At 44.4% G+C, this 17,458-nt stretch overlaps 1 protein-coding gene and 1 long non-coding RNA gene across 4 annotated transcripts in view; one reads left to right on the top strand and one right to left on the bottom strand.

Annotated features, from left to right (window-relative positions):
* PKP4 (plakophilin 4) overlaps window positions 1-11,806 on the top strand; it is a 67,550-nt gene extending 55,744 nt beyond the window's left edge. Inside the window, exons 13-23 of the mRNA XM_071435584.1 lie at window positions 893-1,076; window positions 1,378-1,495; window positions 1,967-2,158; window positions 2,300-2,473; window positions 3,288-3,438; window positions 5,447-5,642; window positions 6,418-6,502; window positions 6,612-6,729; window positions 9,343-9,474; window positions 10,175-10,248; window positions 10,730-11,806. Of these exons, the coding sequence (XP_071291685.1) occupies window positions 893-1,076; window positions 1,378-1,495; window positions 1,967-2,158; window positions 2,300-2,473; window positions 3,288-3,438; window positions 5,447-5,642; window positions 6,418-6,502; window positions 6,612-6,729; window positions 9,343-9,474; window positions 10,175-10,248; window positions 10,730-10,981 (1,676 nt within the window). The 3' untranslated portion in view covers window positions 10,982-11,806. The remainder of the gene's footprint in view (window positions 1-892; window positions 1,077-1,377; window positions 1,496-1,966; window positions 2,159-2,299; window positions 2,474-3,287; window positions 3,439-5,446; window positions 5,643-6,417; window positions 6,503-6,611; window positions 6,730-9,342; window positions 9,475-10,174; window positions 10,249-10,729) is intronic.
* LOC139593979 (uncharacterized) lies at window positions 9,717-17,308 on the bottom strand. 3 transcript variants are annotated; one of them, XR_011680469.1, is made up of 4 exons: window positions 17,218-17,308; window positions 13,726-13,813; window positions 13,298-13,349; window positions 9,717-11,052 (listed from the first exon to the last, which is right to left on the bottom strand). It is a non-coding gene; the product is annotated as an uncharacterized lncRNA (long non-coding RNA). The 3 variants fall into 3 exon arrangements; XR_011680468.1 differs by having other exon boundaries at window positions 10,691-11,052; window positions 17,187-17,280; XR_011680467.1 differs by lacking the exon at window positions 17,218-17,308 and having other exon boundaries at window positions 10,691-11,052; window positions 13,726-16,310.
* Between the last annotated feature and the right edge of the window lie 150 nt (window positions 17,309-17,458).

Raw genomic sequence — 17,458 nt, forward strand, 5'->3', positions numbered from 1 at the left:
AAGGCAATGTATTTTTCTGGACACTTATCTTGATCAGTTAAAACAGCACAGAGTGTAGAGTCATTGGGAGAAATAAATGCTGAGGTAGCTGCACTAAAGCTCCACTTAGGTGGATTTTCCCTCATATGAGTCTCCTGCACACACAGCAGGTATTTCTTTATTGATTCTGAACATTCATTTTATTACTGTCTTTTGTTTTATCTTTTCTTGACAACAGTTTTAAATAAGATCTTGCAGAATTCTTAAGATGGATCCAAACTATGTAAATGTGTATGGTATTTAATCTGAATTATAATCAAGGATGACTCCTTCAGAAAAATTATTTAAGCTGTGTTTCATGATGACAAAGAAGATTCAGTGCTGTTCAGTAGGTTATTTGTATATACAGTTCTGCTGTTAATTTACATCAGGTTTCATACTTCTGTGTCTGAATGTCATGTATAGAAACTTTGCCAGGCAGGGGACTAGAGATTTCTGCCCGAGGATAAAAGATGGATAGCAGTTACATGCAGCTGATGGATGGATGGGACATGCTCCAGACTTGTTGCTGTAGTTTCCAGGAAGAAAGTTTCCATAGGATTTTTATATCCCTTCTTGTATGTTCAGTTCTGCTCCTCAGCACCTGACATCCCTGGTATATGGTGCCAGGTAGCAGGAATGTCAGGGCAGACCATCCTTATCATTGGCAAAAAACCAAACCAAAGCCATGCCCTCCTTCACTGTTCACTTTGTTCACCTTGCTTTCCTCCTTTCTGGATGCTGGCTGTCCATGTTCTGCCTGCTCTAGAATCACATCACATATTTAAAGTAATGTCTTTTAAGTTGTCAGTGTTGCTTCATGTTTGTTTGCCAATTCTCTGCTGACTTTTCTGCTCTGGAAATGTCTTCTAAGGGGTTCTCTGGAACTTGTCTTCGTGTGATGCCGTGAAGATGACAATCATTAGAGATGCTCTGTCCACGCTGACAAACACTGTGATAGTGCCCCACTCGGGATGGAACAGCTCCTCCTTTGATGATGATCATAAAATTAAATTTCAGACTTCCCTTGTTCTGCGCAATACAACAGGATGCCTGAGGTATTTGCTCTTCTAGAATACTCCCTTTTAAAGAGTAATCATGTTATCCAGCAGGTCTTTCTTGTATTGTAAAGACAAAGGAATTGTTTTAGTCTATAAATTACAGAGTTCTATCATGTAGACAGCTTTTCCAATTGTCCTTTTTTTCCTAATAGAAAAATATGAAAATTACCAAGTTAGTCACTAAGAGTTGCTAACCAATTACTAATCAGCTGCATAAAAACCTTCTGCAGACTGCCTAATAAGTGATTATCTGTATATCCTTGCATACACTATGTTCCTTTGTCATTCCAACTTTCAGAAACCTGAGCTCCGCTGGGGAAGAGGCACGAAAGCAGATGCGGTCCTGCGAAGGACTGGTTGATTCTCTGCTCTACGTGATCCACACCTGTGTGAACACCTCAGATTATGATAGCAAGGTGTGTGCATGTCTCATGTACAGATACTTTAGTGCTAAACTGTGTGTCTGATCTTGGGGCTTTGTTTAGCTCAGCTGAGCACGGTGATGTCCTCAGCTCAACTGGCATCACTCCCAGCCCCAGGTTACTGAGGCACAGCCAAACTCAGCTGTGTAACAGAGGGTCACTTCTTGTTTTCAGCAGTGTTGCAGTATCTGTTTCTTAATAAAACAGTAATAAGCTCTCAAGCTTTTCATTTTCAGAATACTAAAGAATAAGCCACTATAGCAGAGACCACTCTTATAAATACTGTCAGATTTGAGAGAGATTGCATTTTCCCAGAGAAGCAGCCACAACAACAGCCCCAGGCCCAGCATTAGGGTTTAGCACTTGTGCTCCCAGTGCCTTTTCTCCTCTACTGACCTGGTTTGGTTTGGTTGGTGTCTGTGTGAGGAAGAACTGGTGACATGGTGTCTCTCTGGTTTGGTTCAGACAGTGGAGAATTGTGTGTGCACCTTGAGGAACCTTTCCTACCGCTTGGAACTGGAGGTACCTCAGGCACGGCTGCTGGGAATAAATGAACTGGATGACTTGTTGGGAAAAGAGTCACCCAGCAAAGACTCCGAGCCAAGCTGCTGGGGGAAGAAAAAGAAGAAGAAAAAAAAAACTTCCCAGGAGGATCAGGTTTGTATTTTCAATGTACTGCAAATACCTCAGATGGGGTTTGACTCATGGTGGGGAAGGACATAGCTTGGCAAAAACAGCCCTACATGGAATGAAAATACAGAGTTTTTGTCCGGTTACAAATCTGCGTTCCTTTCTCAGTGGGATGGAGTTGGCCCTATCCCGGGATTTTCCAAGTCTCCTAAAGGAGTGGAGATGCTCTGGCACCCATCGGTGGTGAAGCCATACCTGACGCTGCTGGCAGAGAGCTCCAACCCAGCCACTCTGGAGGGCTCTGCAGGATCACTCCAGAACCTTTCTGCAGGCAACTGGAAGGTAAGGGAATTCCTGCTCCTCCTCCTCTTTGTAGTCCAGCTGATTTTTCTTGTAAGACCCTGGAATGTGTTTGGGGGGGACGTGCCATTTTCTTGTGTGCCTCTGAGCATTCCTCTCTTGTCTGTGCATTAGTGCTCATGTGCTGCAGTCATGTTTCCACAGTGAAGAGCCTTGGCAAAGAGCAGGGGCAATAAGAGCCATATGGAAACTGGCATTTATTTTAAATAAACAGAAAAAGCTTCTTCCAGCTTCATGTTTTGATCTTATCAGATCAAAACAATTTTCAGGTTTCTAGCTGTGAATTCTGGTGGGGAGGTGCTGTTGAAATAAGACCAGGACAAGTAAATTTACCTTATTTCCATAATCCATTATTTATTTCCATACATTCTGGCCATTGCATATATAATGTGCTACAAAAGCAGCACATGAGAACACTATATTGTGTCATGTATTTGTTATGGAGAAATTAAAAACAAAGCAAGCATTAATTGCTTCCTTTGCTTGCAGCAAGCCAGCTAAGCCCTTTTCAGTTTGACCATTATAAAATTGGTATTAAAAAAAAATACAAGCAAAACCCAACCCCCCTGCTCCCTTTTCAATAATCATCATCTATTCAGATACTTTCTCTCTTTGTAAGAGGAATGAGTGAAAAATGGCAAAGAGCCATCTCTTTATAATCACAGAAAAAGCACACATCAAACGTGTCATCTTTTATTGGAAAGGACCAAGCATGCTTGAGAGTCCCAGCCCAGCCCGAGGCAGTTCCAGTGGCAGTGCTGTGCAGGGTTGGTGGGTGACTGAGCTTCTGTGTCAGTTCGCAGCCTACATCCGCGCTGCCGTGAGGAAGGAGAAGGGGCTGCCCATCCTCGTGGAGCTGCTGAGGATGGACAACGACAGAGTGGTGTCATCTGTGGCCACTGCCTTAAGGAACATGGCCTTAGACGTCCGGAACAAGGAGCTCATTGGTACGTACAGACCGTCCTCAAGGGAGCAGCAGCTCCGGGATGTCAGACCTTGGGTGGGAAAGCCAAGGAGAGATTCCACTAATGGGAACAGCAAGCTTGATGTTTCTGTGTCACATCAGTTGTGTCACATAAGTGAGTCCTCCTGGCAGCAGCAGCTTTCCAGAGCAATATTGCCACATTAGTTTGCTGCTGGCCATCTTTCATGGATGGGAGTCAGCCAAACCAGACAGGAAACCCTCAATGCCAAAAATGCCAAATAGGATGGGAACACAGCTCTGCTTCCTTGGAGCTCAGTGCTCCCCTGCTTGGGGGGTGCAGGTCTCCCATGTGTTCCTGGGGGCTGGAACAGCTCTGCTCCACAACAGCCGTGCTTTGTTAACAATCTTGAACAGGAAGAGAGGGAAGAAATCTTCTCCAGGAAAACACAGATATAGAGCATCATCTGTGTCTTTGCTGAACTAAGTCATCAACAGAGGTGCTTGCTAGAAAAAACTTACGGTCTTGTCACTTCTAATATTTAACCCTTTAAGAATTCATCAGTGCCTTTTTTATCTAGCATTAAAAAGGCCCAACAAAATGTCAGTCAGCTTTCCTGAGTTTTCTCAATCTGTTAGTGTTGAGCATGCTTCAGCATCAGGCTGCTGTGGGTTCAGTGAACCCTGTTAACAAATGGTGTGATATAAGAAAGTCTCATTTTTGTTACAAAAGCATTTTCTGTGTATAGAATGTGGGGTCAAGGCTATAACAACTGTTCATAGAGATAGGAGGATCGTTATTCTCACAAAGAGAAATACAGGTGGACAGAACTTTGTTATCTGTTTCTGAAGCTTCTCATCTGGGATATTTAGAGTGTGTTTTCCGGCAGCGCAAATGAGGCATGTGTAAAGAGAGAATTCTATTCCATAGCACCAGCCCTGTGCAGGTCAGATTCAGGTGATATTCTTTTGTCAGTATGTTTCTTCCATTCCTGGCAAAACTTTTCAGCTCAGGAATGGTCCTCCACCTGCTCCCTCTCCCTGTCAAAGCTGTACCTCTGAAAGAATTTCTGGCCTCAGACACACTCTGAAACAGACCATTGGATAAAACATTGCCAGATGTGAAGCAAGATCTGCACTATCCCATGCTAGAAATCATCTTTAGGAGCTTCTCTGCTGGTATAGGAAAGGAACAATGGGCTCACAGGGTCACACTGAAGGAAATGAGAGATGAGGACTCTAGCAAATTACAGTATATGTTGGAACATGCAGCAGGTGGCTGAGCTTGCTAAAGCATTTGCAATGGCAGGGTATTGCTGCAGATGCCATTGTGGGGATAATTTCCCAGTGTTTCCTTTTGCCTGCAGAATTCCTTTTTGTTTCTTTTTTTCCTTTCAGGCACATTATGCAAATAGATAGCGAATGACTTTGTGCAAAGCTCCTTCATTATTCACTGTTATGTGCAAATACATGTCTACTATAAAATCAATTAATCATTCAATTAAGAGTACAGCCCAAACAGGAAGAAACCTTGACCTTATCTTAGTTACTGTCCCTTGTGTGCAGCTTATCTCTGGCATCAGTCAGCAACTGGAGCCTGACAGAGCTGAGCACTGACAGGTAGCAAACAAGGTGAACAGAACATCCAGAAGAAAGAATTTCCAGTTACTGTAAGGATTCCTTTAATCCTCCCATAGATGAAGCCCAGCAATATGCATTGCTCTGTCAGTCATAATAAGTAGCCTAACATTTTTCCTTGAACAATTCTTCTTTCTCCAAATAATTCTTGTTTAAAATTGTTCCTCTTTTAGTGCAGAATTCAGCTTCCCACACTTCTAAGCTAAAAGGAAAAAAAACATTCAAAAATTGTCACGTGGTCTCCCTGGGCTGTGTGTAAAATGTGAATTCTTGGCGGATTTTGGTGCTGTGCTGCTTCTCACTGCCTTCAGCTGCAGTTTTATGCTGAATCCTGCAATTTCCAGCCTGAAGGACCAAGCTGCGGTTTTGACCTGGTTCTGTGGGTGTGTTTCCAGGCAAGTACGCGATGCGAGACCTGGTCAATCGGCTGCCAGGAGGCAACGGGCCCAGCATCCTGTCGGACGAGACGGTGGCCGCCATCTGCTGCGCCCTGCACGAGGTCACCAGCAAGAACATGGAGAATGCCAAGGCCCTCGCCGACACCGGTGGAATAGAGAAGCTGGTCAACATAACAAAGGGAAGAGGTGACAGGCAAGTAGGCAGCAAAGACCATACCTGAGCTGTTTGTGTCCATTTACAGTGCTTAACAATGAGGGAAATGCTTTTTTTGAGTGAAAAAAAATCTGCCTTTGGGTCTGGGTCTGGGTCTGAGGAGCTGTCAGCTGGAGTCTCACTGGGAGGGAGGAGGCACTGGTACCACTGTCTTGGGCAGTGTTCTCTGTCCCAGGCTTCTGGAGGCTTGTACAGCTGCTCACAGTTACCATGGTCACGGGACCTGTTCAGGTTCAATGAGTTAGCCAGTCACCTCTTCAACACCTATAAGATTAATAAAATATTTGGAGCTTTTCCAGGTCAGACTCTGTGGGCACCTTAGTCAGGATGTATCCCAGCAACTATGAATTGTACCTAGTGCAGCCCTTTGGTCAGTGGCAGGAGAACGTAGCCAGGGGAATGCCCTCGAACTTGCCAAGCAAGTGCTGGCTGAGGGGAGCTGGTCCTGCCCACTCTATCAGGGCTCCAGGGAGGCCATGAGACAAGTTCTCTGCTGGCACTGTGGTTGTCTAGTGGAAATGAAAGCTGTGAGCGTGTGGTGGGTCAGCAGCAGGAGGCCCCTGTGGCTGGTGGATGGGGCAGCAGGAGCCCCACCTGTGGTGAGGCTGCTGGCTTGGCTGTGCTCACACTGGTGATGCAGGGTCTGGTTTGCCCCACAGCAGCAGGTTCAGGCTGTTACAGAGCTCAGGAACACTGTTTGTTTGAAGTGGAATTCTGTGTCTTTCTCACACTGCCATATTCTTCACCTCCTCAGGTCCTCGCTGAAGGTTGTCAAGGCGGCGGCCCAGGTACTGAACACGCTGTGGCAGTACCGAGACCTCCGGAGCATTTACAAAAAGGTAAATTGTAAAATTAGCTTACACTGGAAAATGGTGCCACAAAAACTCCTCCTATTTATTTATAACTTGCACCTTATTCTGATGTGTTTTTCTTTTTGCCACTCCATAGGATGGATGGAATCAAAGTCACTTTATTACACCTGTATCAACACTGGAACGAGAGAGGTTCAAATCCCATCCTTCTCTATCTACAGCAAATCAGCAGATGTCACCTGTCATGCAGTCAGGTCAGTCAGGGAGGGTGAAGGGGACCTGCTGTCCCGTGTTTTTAATTCAAACACCTCTCAGTTTGGTATTAATCCCATTTAAAACACAGAGGTCAGGCCGTTGCTCCTTGGTGTATTGGAATATGATCCCAATATTACCGGATGGAACGTGCCTGGGCTCCGGCCCTTGCTGCTTGACCAAAGGCAACATAACAAAGGGAAGAGGTGACAGGCAAGTAGGCAGCAAAGACCATACTTGAGCCGTTTGTGGTGTTTCACCTCAGAGACACCTTTGGCTGGCTGGATGTAGCAGCTGGCACTTGGAACAAGTTCAGGCAAGCAGGAACTCAGGTTTACCTCTGGTGGAAAGGCTTTAGGCGAGGTGAAGAGGAAAAGGAGACGGATTCTGCCGTAGGGTTCAATCCAGAGATTTATCCCAGGGTCACAGATCTCTGAATCTTGTACCAGCTCCAACAGAATGCCGACCGCATGGTCCCGTGTCTTTTTAAGCTCGAGGGGAGGGAGAGGAGAAGGGGCAGGTGAAGAAGGAGCCACCAACCAGGTGGCAGGGGGGGAGTCTCAGGGGACAATGACACCCAGACTGGCCAATGACCCCAGGGCTGAGAAGCATCTTTTGAACTGCACCAACCAGACCAGGGCCTTGCTGGAATGTTAAGATTGATGGACAGCACTTAGCAAGGGGGCAAGGGGGAGGGGAAGGGAGAGGTTGGCACACCTGAGGGACTGGGAAAGGTGAAACAGGAAATTGCTTCACACCGCAACATTGGTGTTTAAGCAAAGTACTTCACATGCTCTGAGTACTCCCTGAATTGTTCCTGCAAAGTGAAATCCTCAATGAATAGAGCTGGATGTTGTTACCAACCGTTGCCCCGTTCAAAGCCACTTCTCCTGTGCTGTGTGGGGATTGTGGAGTGGCCTCATGGAATGTGGGGACCTGGCAGCATAAACAGCAACACACCCACAGCGAGGAGCTCATTTTCATTCCCAACTATGTCATGTTCCATAAGAATGAGCAACCAAACCCAAAACCCTTACTTTTCTGACTCTTCCTTGTTTATTTGTCACCTTTGTTCCTTCAATGTGTTCAGTGTTAGGATTTAGATCTTCAAGACAGCTGATACAAAACCACCTGAAGCCTTCTATTTTGTCATCATATGGCATTTTATTTTACCCAATTTACTCTTCTAGAAACTATCTGCAGCAGATCTCTGTTAATACTGAGAAATGCCTACCTGCTGTGACTACTAAAATTAGTGACCAGTTCCTACAACACTCTTGTTTAATTGCTTATTTACATAAAAGTAATAACCCTCACACATTCCTTTATGACATGGTTGACTTGAAAAACAAGGACTCCACCAGGGGTTTGTTTTCCTACAAGAAGTAAACCTGTTGTGGCGTTTATGCCAGAGTTCCTCTCACCCACCAAGAAAGCCAGTACAGCTTATGCTCAGGGAATGACTGGATTCTACCCAAGTGTAAAAGGATATTCTGACACCAACTGTCAAATTTCTATCTCGGCGTTTTCTCTCCCAGGATACAGCAGCAGAACAACGGTGTTACTCCAGTTCTTTGAATGACAAGTAGGAAGTAGATGAGCAGCTCTAATTTAATATTCAGAGGATGTTGTATTTCAAAGAGGGTTTAGTAAAAATTCCTAATAGGAAGTGTCTGCTTTTCTGCTCTAGAGCACAGCCAAGCCCAAGGGAGTCAGTGGAAGTGGTGAAAGGCCCACATCCCCAGAGGGGCTGTACAGCATCCTGCTGAGCACAGCAGATGCCTATTGGAACAGATACGCTTGGCCTGAAACAGTTGTTCTTGTTTCAGTCACTTCATCATTAAAACACACATTATTATGTTGACCCATGTCAGATTTTTAACAACATGGCATATTTAGCCATGAATGTGCCAGGAAAATACCAGTAATTAAATTATCCATAAAAACACAGAATTCTGAGCTATGATGTAACGGACACATCAGTGGAGGAAGATTATCACTGAACTAATATTTTGATTCAAAATTTATAGAAATTGTTTTTAACTATTTTACTCCCATTGCTGGAGTCTTTCTGAGCCAACAAAGCCCAAGGGATATGTAGACCAGGGAGGATTTAGCAGAACTTCTTACAACGGCAGTTGAGATTCAGCTGCTTATTGAGGAACACAAGTGGTCCCTAGCTGGGATCCCCCCATGGCCATTGGCCTCCCAGAGCACACCATGCCCAGGACTCACCTGTGAGGCCAGGTAGGTTGGACAAGTGACAGGGTAGCCTTAAGTATTGTGTTTAAGTGTAACTTAGGTAAACCATCACCATTAGCAGAGTGTCATCTTCTGCCTCCACACAGGCGATGTCCTAGCATGGTAAGGTCCCATATCTGGGCTGTGAGTGTCACAAAAGTCCCGCGTCTGCCTGCGAGCACCACAGAGCAGTGAGTGCCCCTTGCAGTCTCTGGTACCTGGCTGGCAGCTCTAGGGTGTTCACCCAGGAATAGCTCCGGCTGTTCTGTCCTTACCCATCCCCTGGCAGTGAGCACTTGGAGCAGGCAGTGGTGAAGGCTGGCTGTGCAAAAGGCTTTTGTTGTCAATGCTGAGAACCTCTCTTTTCCTGTCAGTTGGCAGCACGTCCTCGTCCCCGGCTTTGTTGGGAATCAGAGAGCCTCGCTCCGAGTACGACAGGACGCACCCTTCTATGCAGTATTACAGTAGCCAGGGCGATGTCATTGCACATAAAGACATCTACACTGGTAAGAGACCAGCTGACCATCTTCTGGAACAGGGAACTATCCCTTGTGGGAAGAGTTCACAGTCATACACAGACTACTGCATTAGCAGGCTGCTTGCTACCAGCTGCTGCTTTCCCTTTCCATTCTTTGTATTCCCTGGCTGTGGCACAGGGCAGGGTGTCACCAGCTCTGCTGTCCTCTGTAAAACTGCCCAGTACCAGAGTAAACACAGATCCCTTTCTATACTGGGAGGTGAGAGGCAGTTGGAATTCTTATTTTTATTTAAAATACTAGAACAGAAAATTGTATTATTATGTACATTATATTATAATGATGATGTTATAAATTTTAATGTGCAGTTGTATATTATTATATTACTAGATTATATCAAGATTTCATTTTTCTCTGATCTCTCTTTTCCTTCCTACTATGTCACACAAGTAGCGAAACAAGAGATGACAGTGACTAAAGAGAAGGAAACTCCTTGCTTTAAAGATTTTCAGTCTGTAAAATGAGAAACAGCAACATAAGCCTCCTGACTTTGCTGTAAATGCTGCTGAGGGACATTTGCCTTCATTCTGATATTACATTGTATCATTAGCAGGCACAGAAATCTGCAGATTTAATAGTATGGGTGCTACATAAAAGGCAAGATAAAAACCTATAGACTTACGGCTGAATGAATAAAGACTGAAGTTATGCATTAACCTTTTTCTCCCAGGTTCTAGCAAAGCTTCACCAATTTACATCAGTTCCTATTCCTCACCAGCGAGAGAGCAGAACCGGCGGCTGCAGGTGAGCCCAGAGGTGTGTTCAGGTAGCAGCTGCTGCCCAGGCCCAGCAGGAGGGGCCAAGCCTGGGGCTCTGGCCACATGCCCCGTTCCATTGTCCTGGCTCAGTGCCCTGAGCTGGCAGGGCCTCGGGGCTGATGGAGCCTGGCTGCCTCCATATGAGTCACCTGTTTTAACACCTTCTTACAGTGGGATCTGAGACCTCTTTTCTGACTCAGATTGGGTTTGGGCTGGTTTTGGTGGGTGTGGCCAGGTTCTGTACTTACTGTACTTGAGCTCTAAAATTGTGCACTTTTAGAGTTACTCCCTTCAAGTGATGTAGGAGGAGACACAAAGCAAACTCAGGGGCATTTCCTCCATTTCCCTGGGTATATTTCATGGAGGTTTGGAACCTACATTACTGTCATGGGTCGAGCTGCACTTGGGTACAGTATTTTCTCAGCTAATTATATTTTTGAAAGTTTATTTTGATATCATTTTACCAGCAGCATCAGCAATTGTACTACAGCCAAGAAGATACCACCAGGAAAAACTACGATGCCTATCGGTTGTACCTGCAGTCCCCACACAGCTACGAGGATCCTTACTTTGACGATCGAGTTCACTTTCCTGCTACTTCAGATTACACAACACAGTATGGACTGAAATCGACCACCAATTATGTAGACTTTTATTCCACCAGACGATCTTCTTACCGAGCAGAACAGTACCCAGGCTCTCCTGACTCCTGGGTGTAGCACAGAGAGAAGAACCCAGCGTGCTTCTTGTCTGGCTTGAGAAGGACTGGAATGGCCCCGTGTTGTTTTGGCTAAGAAATATGAAAGTGAAAGAAAAGAAGGAAAAAGGATGATTGGTGTTTTGGTTTTTTTTTTGGGGGGGGGGTGGGGGGGAGGCGGGGGGTGGTGGCTTGGTTTTGGGGTTGTTTTTTGTTTGGTTGGTTTTGGTTTTTTGGGGTTTTTTTGAGTGAGGAATTGTCAGGAGAAAAAGCTGGCAGGGATGGTTTTGCTCTGCTTAGGTGTTAGGTATCATTACTTGTAGCTCCTGTAGTCTGGTGAGGGTGTGGGCGATGTGATGAAAGGTTTGAGAATTGAGTATGATGAATTTGGAAAGTGTGTAGGTCAGAGCAAATTAAAGCCGATTTTTTTAATGTGAATAAAAGTCTTGTTCTGATAGTTTGTACAGAAAAAATCCAATGGCTGCCCTTGTTTTATTGCTATTACTGAATGTCAGGATTGTATGCTACTGCGTCATGTAAATTTCTTTGTTGGTGTAAATATGGAAATGCCACATTGGTCTCAAGTGCCATCCATTTGTAATGCAGTGTGTCATTGGAAAAGGAATTTGAAACATCATGCACCAAAAAAAAACCCCAAAACCAAGAAAGTGTTGTGAATTCTAAGAAGAGCCCAAATTTTAAAAAATGAATAGTGTAATTTTGAAGCACAAAGTCTAGTCCAGTATATCCATATCTCTCCCATTCCCTGCCTATTTCATAAGGAACTTCACTGCCATTTTCTATGCACATGGAATAACAATAAATATGGAAGTCTCATCCATGGAAAGCTGTTCCCTGTTCATTTTTTTCTTATTATTTTCTCTGTGTGATATTCAGAAACAAATACCATGAAAATTAAGTCTAATTGCATGTTCTTAAGCAGGTTAAACATATCAAAACATTTGGGCCATTTTCCCAGCTCTCTCCAGTGGAAATGTCCTGAATGTGTCAGGCTGGTGGCCCAAAGTGCTAAATCCAGCACCTTCCTACCAAGATTCCTCAGACTTCTGTTTTTACTTTTGGTATTGGCAATCCAAGATACTTCAGAACTCTAGCCCGCTTTCTTTCCATCACCCCTCTACCCCTCCTCTTGCTCTCTGAAGGAAATTGAGGTCACCTTGCTGTCCTAGAAATGATGGTTTCCATTCTGAGTACAGTCTGCTTGGATTTGTTTCCAATAAATATGTTTGATTATTTTAAGTAACTAAATCACAAACTCTCCTGTGCTCTACAGTCTGTTACCTCTACCCTGTCTGTAACCACCATTATTGCTCCACATCACTGCATTTTCCTTGGGTTTTCAGGGTTTCCAGTCTTCTGAAGAAGGATGGGAGAGCACTGGGAAAAGGCTAATGAGTTTTTCCATCACAGTTAACAGACTGAAGAGAATCCATCTCAGCTGAGGACAGTACTCAAGCATGCATTCTTCATTTGAGTTACTGTATCGAAGACTAACACAAAAGGTAACATAAACAGGAATAATCTTTTTGAAAAACAAGGCGAACATGACTTTGTAGCTACAAGTAGATTCCTGTAGCTGTCAACAACAGCAGGCACAAGGGGAAAGCTGTCACTGAGACATGCTGGAAGGTTGGTCATTTCCCATCACAGAGTGCAGGGATTCATTTGTGGCCATCAGGTAGAGGTGAGGGAGGGACTCAGTGCTGGCTGCCCCACTTGGAAACCTCTCCAAACACTGCCATGGAGGGGGGGTAAGTGACTGTCTGCCTGGAAGGCAGAAATCAGCAGAATGGTTCTTCATTTGCTCACAATTAGCATCGATGTAATATTCGTGAGGTCTGTTATCCAAAGACATCAGTACTTTATTAGAGATTCTAAATATTTTGTATTGAGATGGATACAACTTATAGGACATTCACTAATTTAAAATGCATGCATTTTCAAAAAATACTGCATTTTTGCTCTTATTAAGGTTTTTACCCCATCAAAAAAAAAATGTAATGTTTATTTGGCTTGGTTAATGGCATTTTAGTTCAGAGTAGAGTTGGTAATTACATCACAAGATTTAGTGTGCAGCCATAGTAGACTCATTGTCACGCCAGTAGAAATTGATAGTGCTGTGTGAAACAAAGCAGGGGTCCCTTGGGGAGACTGCAGCAGTAGCATTTCTGCAGCCATCCAAAGAGCTGGGTCAGGTTGTCAGGGTCAGCTGGTTCACTGACCAGTGCTAGTCCTAGAGCAGGCCAATGATATCAGGCGCCCTATCTCCTTACTGCTTCAGGGCACCCCAGATTCTAGTAAATGCTGTCATACATACCGTTCTGTTGTATGAAACATCACCTCCTGGTCTGTCCCACGTTATGTGAATCCTGTGTAAAAGAATAAGACAAGTAGCAGGCTATGGAATGTGCTAATTTTCAGCTAGCTGTCAAAGTCAGAAAGATTGTGGAATGAACTATCTGCCTATTCATTGGCAAAAAGCAATCGCACTCTGAGAAGAAACTGATCTCCATTAAGATGAAATTCTAAAGGCCTCTGTCTGTGTGTTGCAACCTAATTCTTTAGAATTCACTCACTTATTCCACTGCCCAGTAATACTTTTTAAACATGGGCACATAGGTGGATAAAACATGTGATGACAAAGGTATATCTTTTTAGTCCTTCTGTGGGGAAAAGAGAAAAAAAAAAAAACTATTATTAAAATTAGCCAGTAAGGTTCCTCTGCTTAATGATGTTGCCCTTTACCTTCCAGCCTGGAGACTTCTTTTTCTCCTGTGGTCTGAGAAACAATCAGCATCCAGATCAGAACCAAGACCTGAACGTGTCAGGTTCCCTACAAAAAACAGGCAAGCTTTACAGATGTGAAGCCAGACATATCCTCCAGATTTTATCAAATATATACTACATGCACTAGTGAAAAATTATATGAATACAAACCTCACTGAAAACATGTCTGCCTTTACTTCTCCTTGCTTTAGACACTTAACACAAATGATCTCTCTAATATTATTAACTTTGTGCTGAACAGAACATAAAACCATGGGTGGGAGAAATTAAAGCATGACAAACAAAAAACAAAACAAAACAAAAAAGCACTATGTACCTGCCTCAGAATATTTGCTGTCTCCACTGGGCTCCTGGAGCATCTAAAACCAGCTATATTGACTCATCTGAAAAAGGTATTGCCTACCTGTCACTGACTTTGAGAAAGCAGCAGTAGTATTTCACCATTCAGTTGCCAGATATAAAACCAGTATCAGTTTGTGTCAGTAGCCACAATTTAGTAATTCTGACATTTGAAAACAAGCAATACTGGGAATAAGACAGAGAAGGGAAACTACTGCAGAGTCACGAGCAGTAGATCTTAACAACAGAGAGATGCGGTTTAAAATATGACACATGAGGAAGGTATTCCATATGTCTGTATGCTAACTGCTTGTTTTTGATGTGGGCTGTCTGGTTGTCATCCCGAGACACTGGTGTATAATTATGCTAGTAGCTGTTAGTTGGATTAGAACAGACGGTCTGCTTGGGAGCATAGTGATTTTTGTTCCTGCCCAGTGACTTTTCAAACTTTGCAATCGGCTAATAACCTGCCTTTAGAACATAGATTATAAAGGAGAAATTTCCAGGAATGTGAGAGATGCTGAGAGCACCACTCAGGAAAATTTAAATTACTATTGTCTCTTTATCGCAGTTAAAATTCTGTGTCTGTCCCCAGGCTTTCCCACATCTGCCTGTGTTATGAAAAAAACCACATTCTGAAAATATGTAGAACCATTACAATATAAACTCATTTTTAATTCAGTCATTCACAAATTACTATCATTAAAATAAACCTATCCCCAGCATCAGATGAACATCTCTGAAGTTTGGTATTTACGTGATTGGGAAATGGGACTGAGGATGGCAGGAAAAGCAAGAGATTTCAACTGCACTATCCCACAGCCACAGAAGGATTATTCTCTTGCTAATTCTTCTCACCCAGCCAAACCAGTCTAACAATTTCCTACAGGTAAAAAGTCTAAATGAAAACAGAAAAAAAGTCTAAATAAATGAAATCATTACATAAAATCAGGTTTACAAATCTAAGCTGGCACAGTGGCATTGTTGAGGTAGTGCCAAGGGCTGCCTGTCAAGAATAAGGTGCACCAAAAAGTACTATATAAATATGGTTTCACTTCACAACAGCCTCTGATTTAAAGATATACCAAGTGACAAAGGAAATTAAGTAAAGAGAGTGGAAGAAAAAGAAAAAAAGAAATGGCATATTATATTTAATATGGTAAGAAGTCAACATGAACTTAAAATTTCTTATTTAAACCAAGTTCCCATGCTTGTCCCAAGAATTCCTAGAACAGATGTACAATGGCACTAAACCTTATCATTATTAATGCTTTAGGCAGCGCACCAAAGCTGTGCTACATGACTGCCTTATGTGGTAAGTAATGAAATTTCACCTCTCCAATCTGTGCAGTAACAAACAGCTCAGGTAAACAAACTGAAAAAATCAGTATTTCTCTGCTGAGGCAGAGAAACATGAATATCAAAACCCCCTACTCCTGGCCAAGTACTTCAGAGTAGGGTTCTTTTGTTCTCTCTCCTGCAGATCATTTTACGTAAAAGAATTTATTTTCCCAATCAAAATTGCCATCATCCACTTCAGGCTAAATGCTTATGGGCAGAGATTTGCAGTACTATCAACTTTAATATTTGCAAAGTAAGTTGCTTTTCTAGGGAGGAAATTGCTGCATTTCAAAACTATTTCCTGCCTCATACATACAGAATTAAATATCAGAGAGATCTAGTTTAGACTGGATGTCCTTTCATTTTTTCTGCTTTAAAGATCCAAGCCAACAGTAGTCACTCATAAGGTGGTTTTTGTGCTATAAATACCTACTGGTTTCTTAGTCTATTTTCTCTTCCTTTTTTTTTACTTTATTTCCCCCTTCTTCTGATTCGACTTAATCACATCCTATCTTTACATTCCCTCTGTCCTTTTTCTTAATCATTGACATCCAATAATAAGACAATTCCAAATAAATCACGAGACTTAACAATTTTTTTTCTTCTTTCGTGTTTTGCTTTCAGAATCCCTAAAAGAGCAAGTTTTTGTGACGAAATGCTTTAGCACAGCAAAGCAGAACATGTTTACAGCAGTCTAGGGAAATCTTTTTGACAGTGTGCACGATGGTTGCAGCAGCTGCCTGCAGCCCAGCCCAGCCCGCGGCAGCAGAGGCAGGGCCGCCCTCCCTCGGCGGGCACCGTGAGCAGCGCGCCCGCAGCCGCAGCAGAGCCGCTGCAGGAGCCGCTGCCGGAGCCGCTGCCGGCGGGGCTCGGGCGCTGCCCCAGTCCCCCTCCCCGGGGCACTCACATCCCTTCGGAACGCTGTGAGAGCGCCGTGGGATGCATCTGCTGCCTCACACCTGCCCGGCACCCGCCTCATCCTTCTGGAGACCCGGCGGTACCGGTATAGTGGAATAGAAATACAAAATACAAAATCTTACCGCCACTGACAGCTTCAAGAAACTGACAACTTTTGTGATGAACATTTCTTCATCCGCAGTATAATTTACAGCATAGATGGTAAACATTAAAAGATAATTCCTTCTTTTTTTTTTTTTTTTTGGTCATTTTAAATACCGAAAATGAAAATATTGAGGGGTTCATACAGTAAATAATTCCAGATTGGCTGTATCTATTTTCTGGGTTTGTGTTTCTAATATGTTGTGTAAAACGTCAATGTTTGTTAAGGTCATGGATTTTTTAAAAGAGGGCGTATGAATGACAATGTTTTGCTTGTCTCAAGCAGATACTACTGATTGAACAGGGTAAGATTTACCTCACTAAATCAAGTTCTTTGACTCTTTAGCAATGTTTTTAAAAGTCCCGCCCCTCACAGCGCTCCCCGCCTCTCTCACCTGCCCTCACGCCGTTCCCCACCTCTCACACCGCCCCTCACACCACACCCTGCCCTCAGGCCGCTCCCCGCCTCTCTCCCCGCCTCTCACACCGCCCCTCACACCGCCCCCTGCCCCTCTCACCTGCCCTCACACCGCTCACCACCCCTCACACCGCCCCCTGCCCCTCTCACCTGCCCTCACACCGCTCCCCACCCCTCACACCGCCCCCTGCCCCTCTCACCTGCCCTCACGCCGCTCCCCACCCCTCACGCCGTCCCTCACGCCGTTCCCTGCCTCTCTCACCTGCCCTCACGCCGCTCCCTGCTCCTCTCACCTGCCCTCACACCGCTCTCCACCCCTCACACCGCTCCGCCTCTCACACCTCCCTTCGGAGCGCTTGCCGCCCCTCACTATCGGCTTCGTACCGCCCCTCACGCCGCTCCCCGCTCACAGGACCCCGCCCCGCCCCACCCCAAGCGCTCCGAACCGCCGAAGGCGCTGCCGCTCGGGTCGGTGCGCGGTTTCCTGCGCAGTTCCGTGGTCCTGCCCTGGTCTGCCCCGCTTGGTTCCCGGCG

Source organism: Agelaius tricolor, unplaced genomic scaffold (assembly GCF_023055355.1).
Source record: "Agelaius tricolor isolate 1412-34295 unplaced genomic scaffold, bAgeTri1.0.p SCAF_10, whole genome shotgun sequence".
NCBI lineage: Eukaryota > Metazoa > Chordata > Aves > Passeriformes > Icteridae > Agelaius > Agelaius tricolor.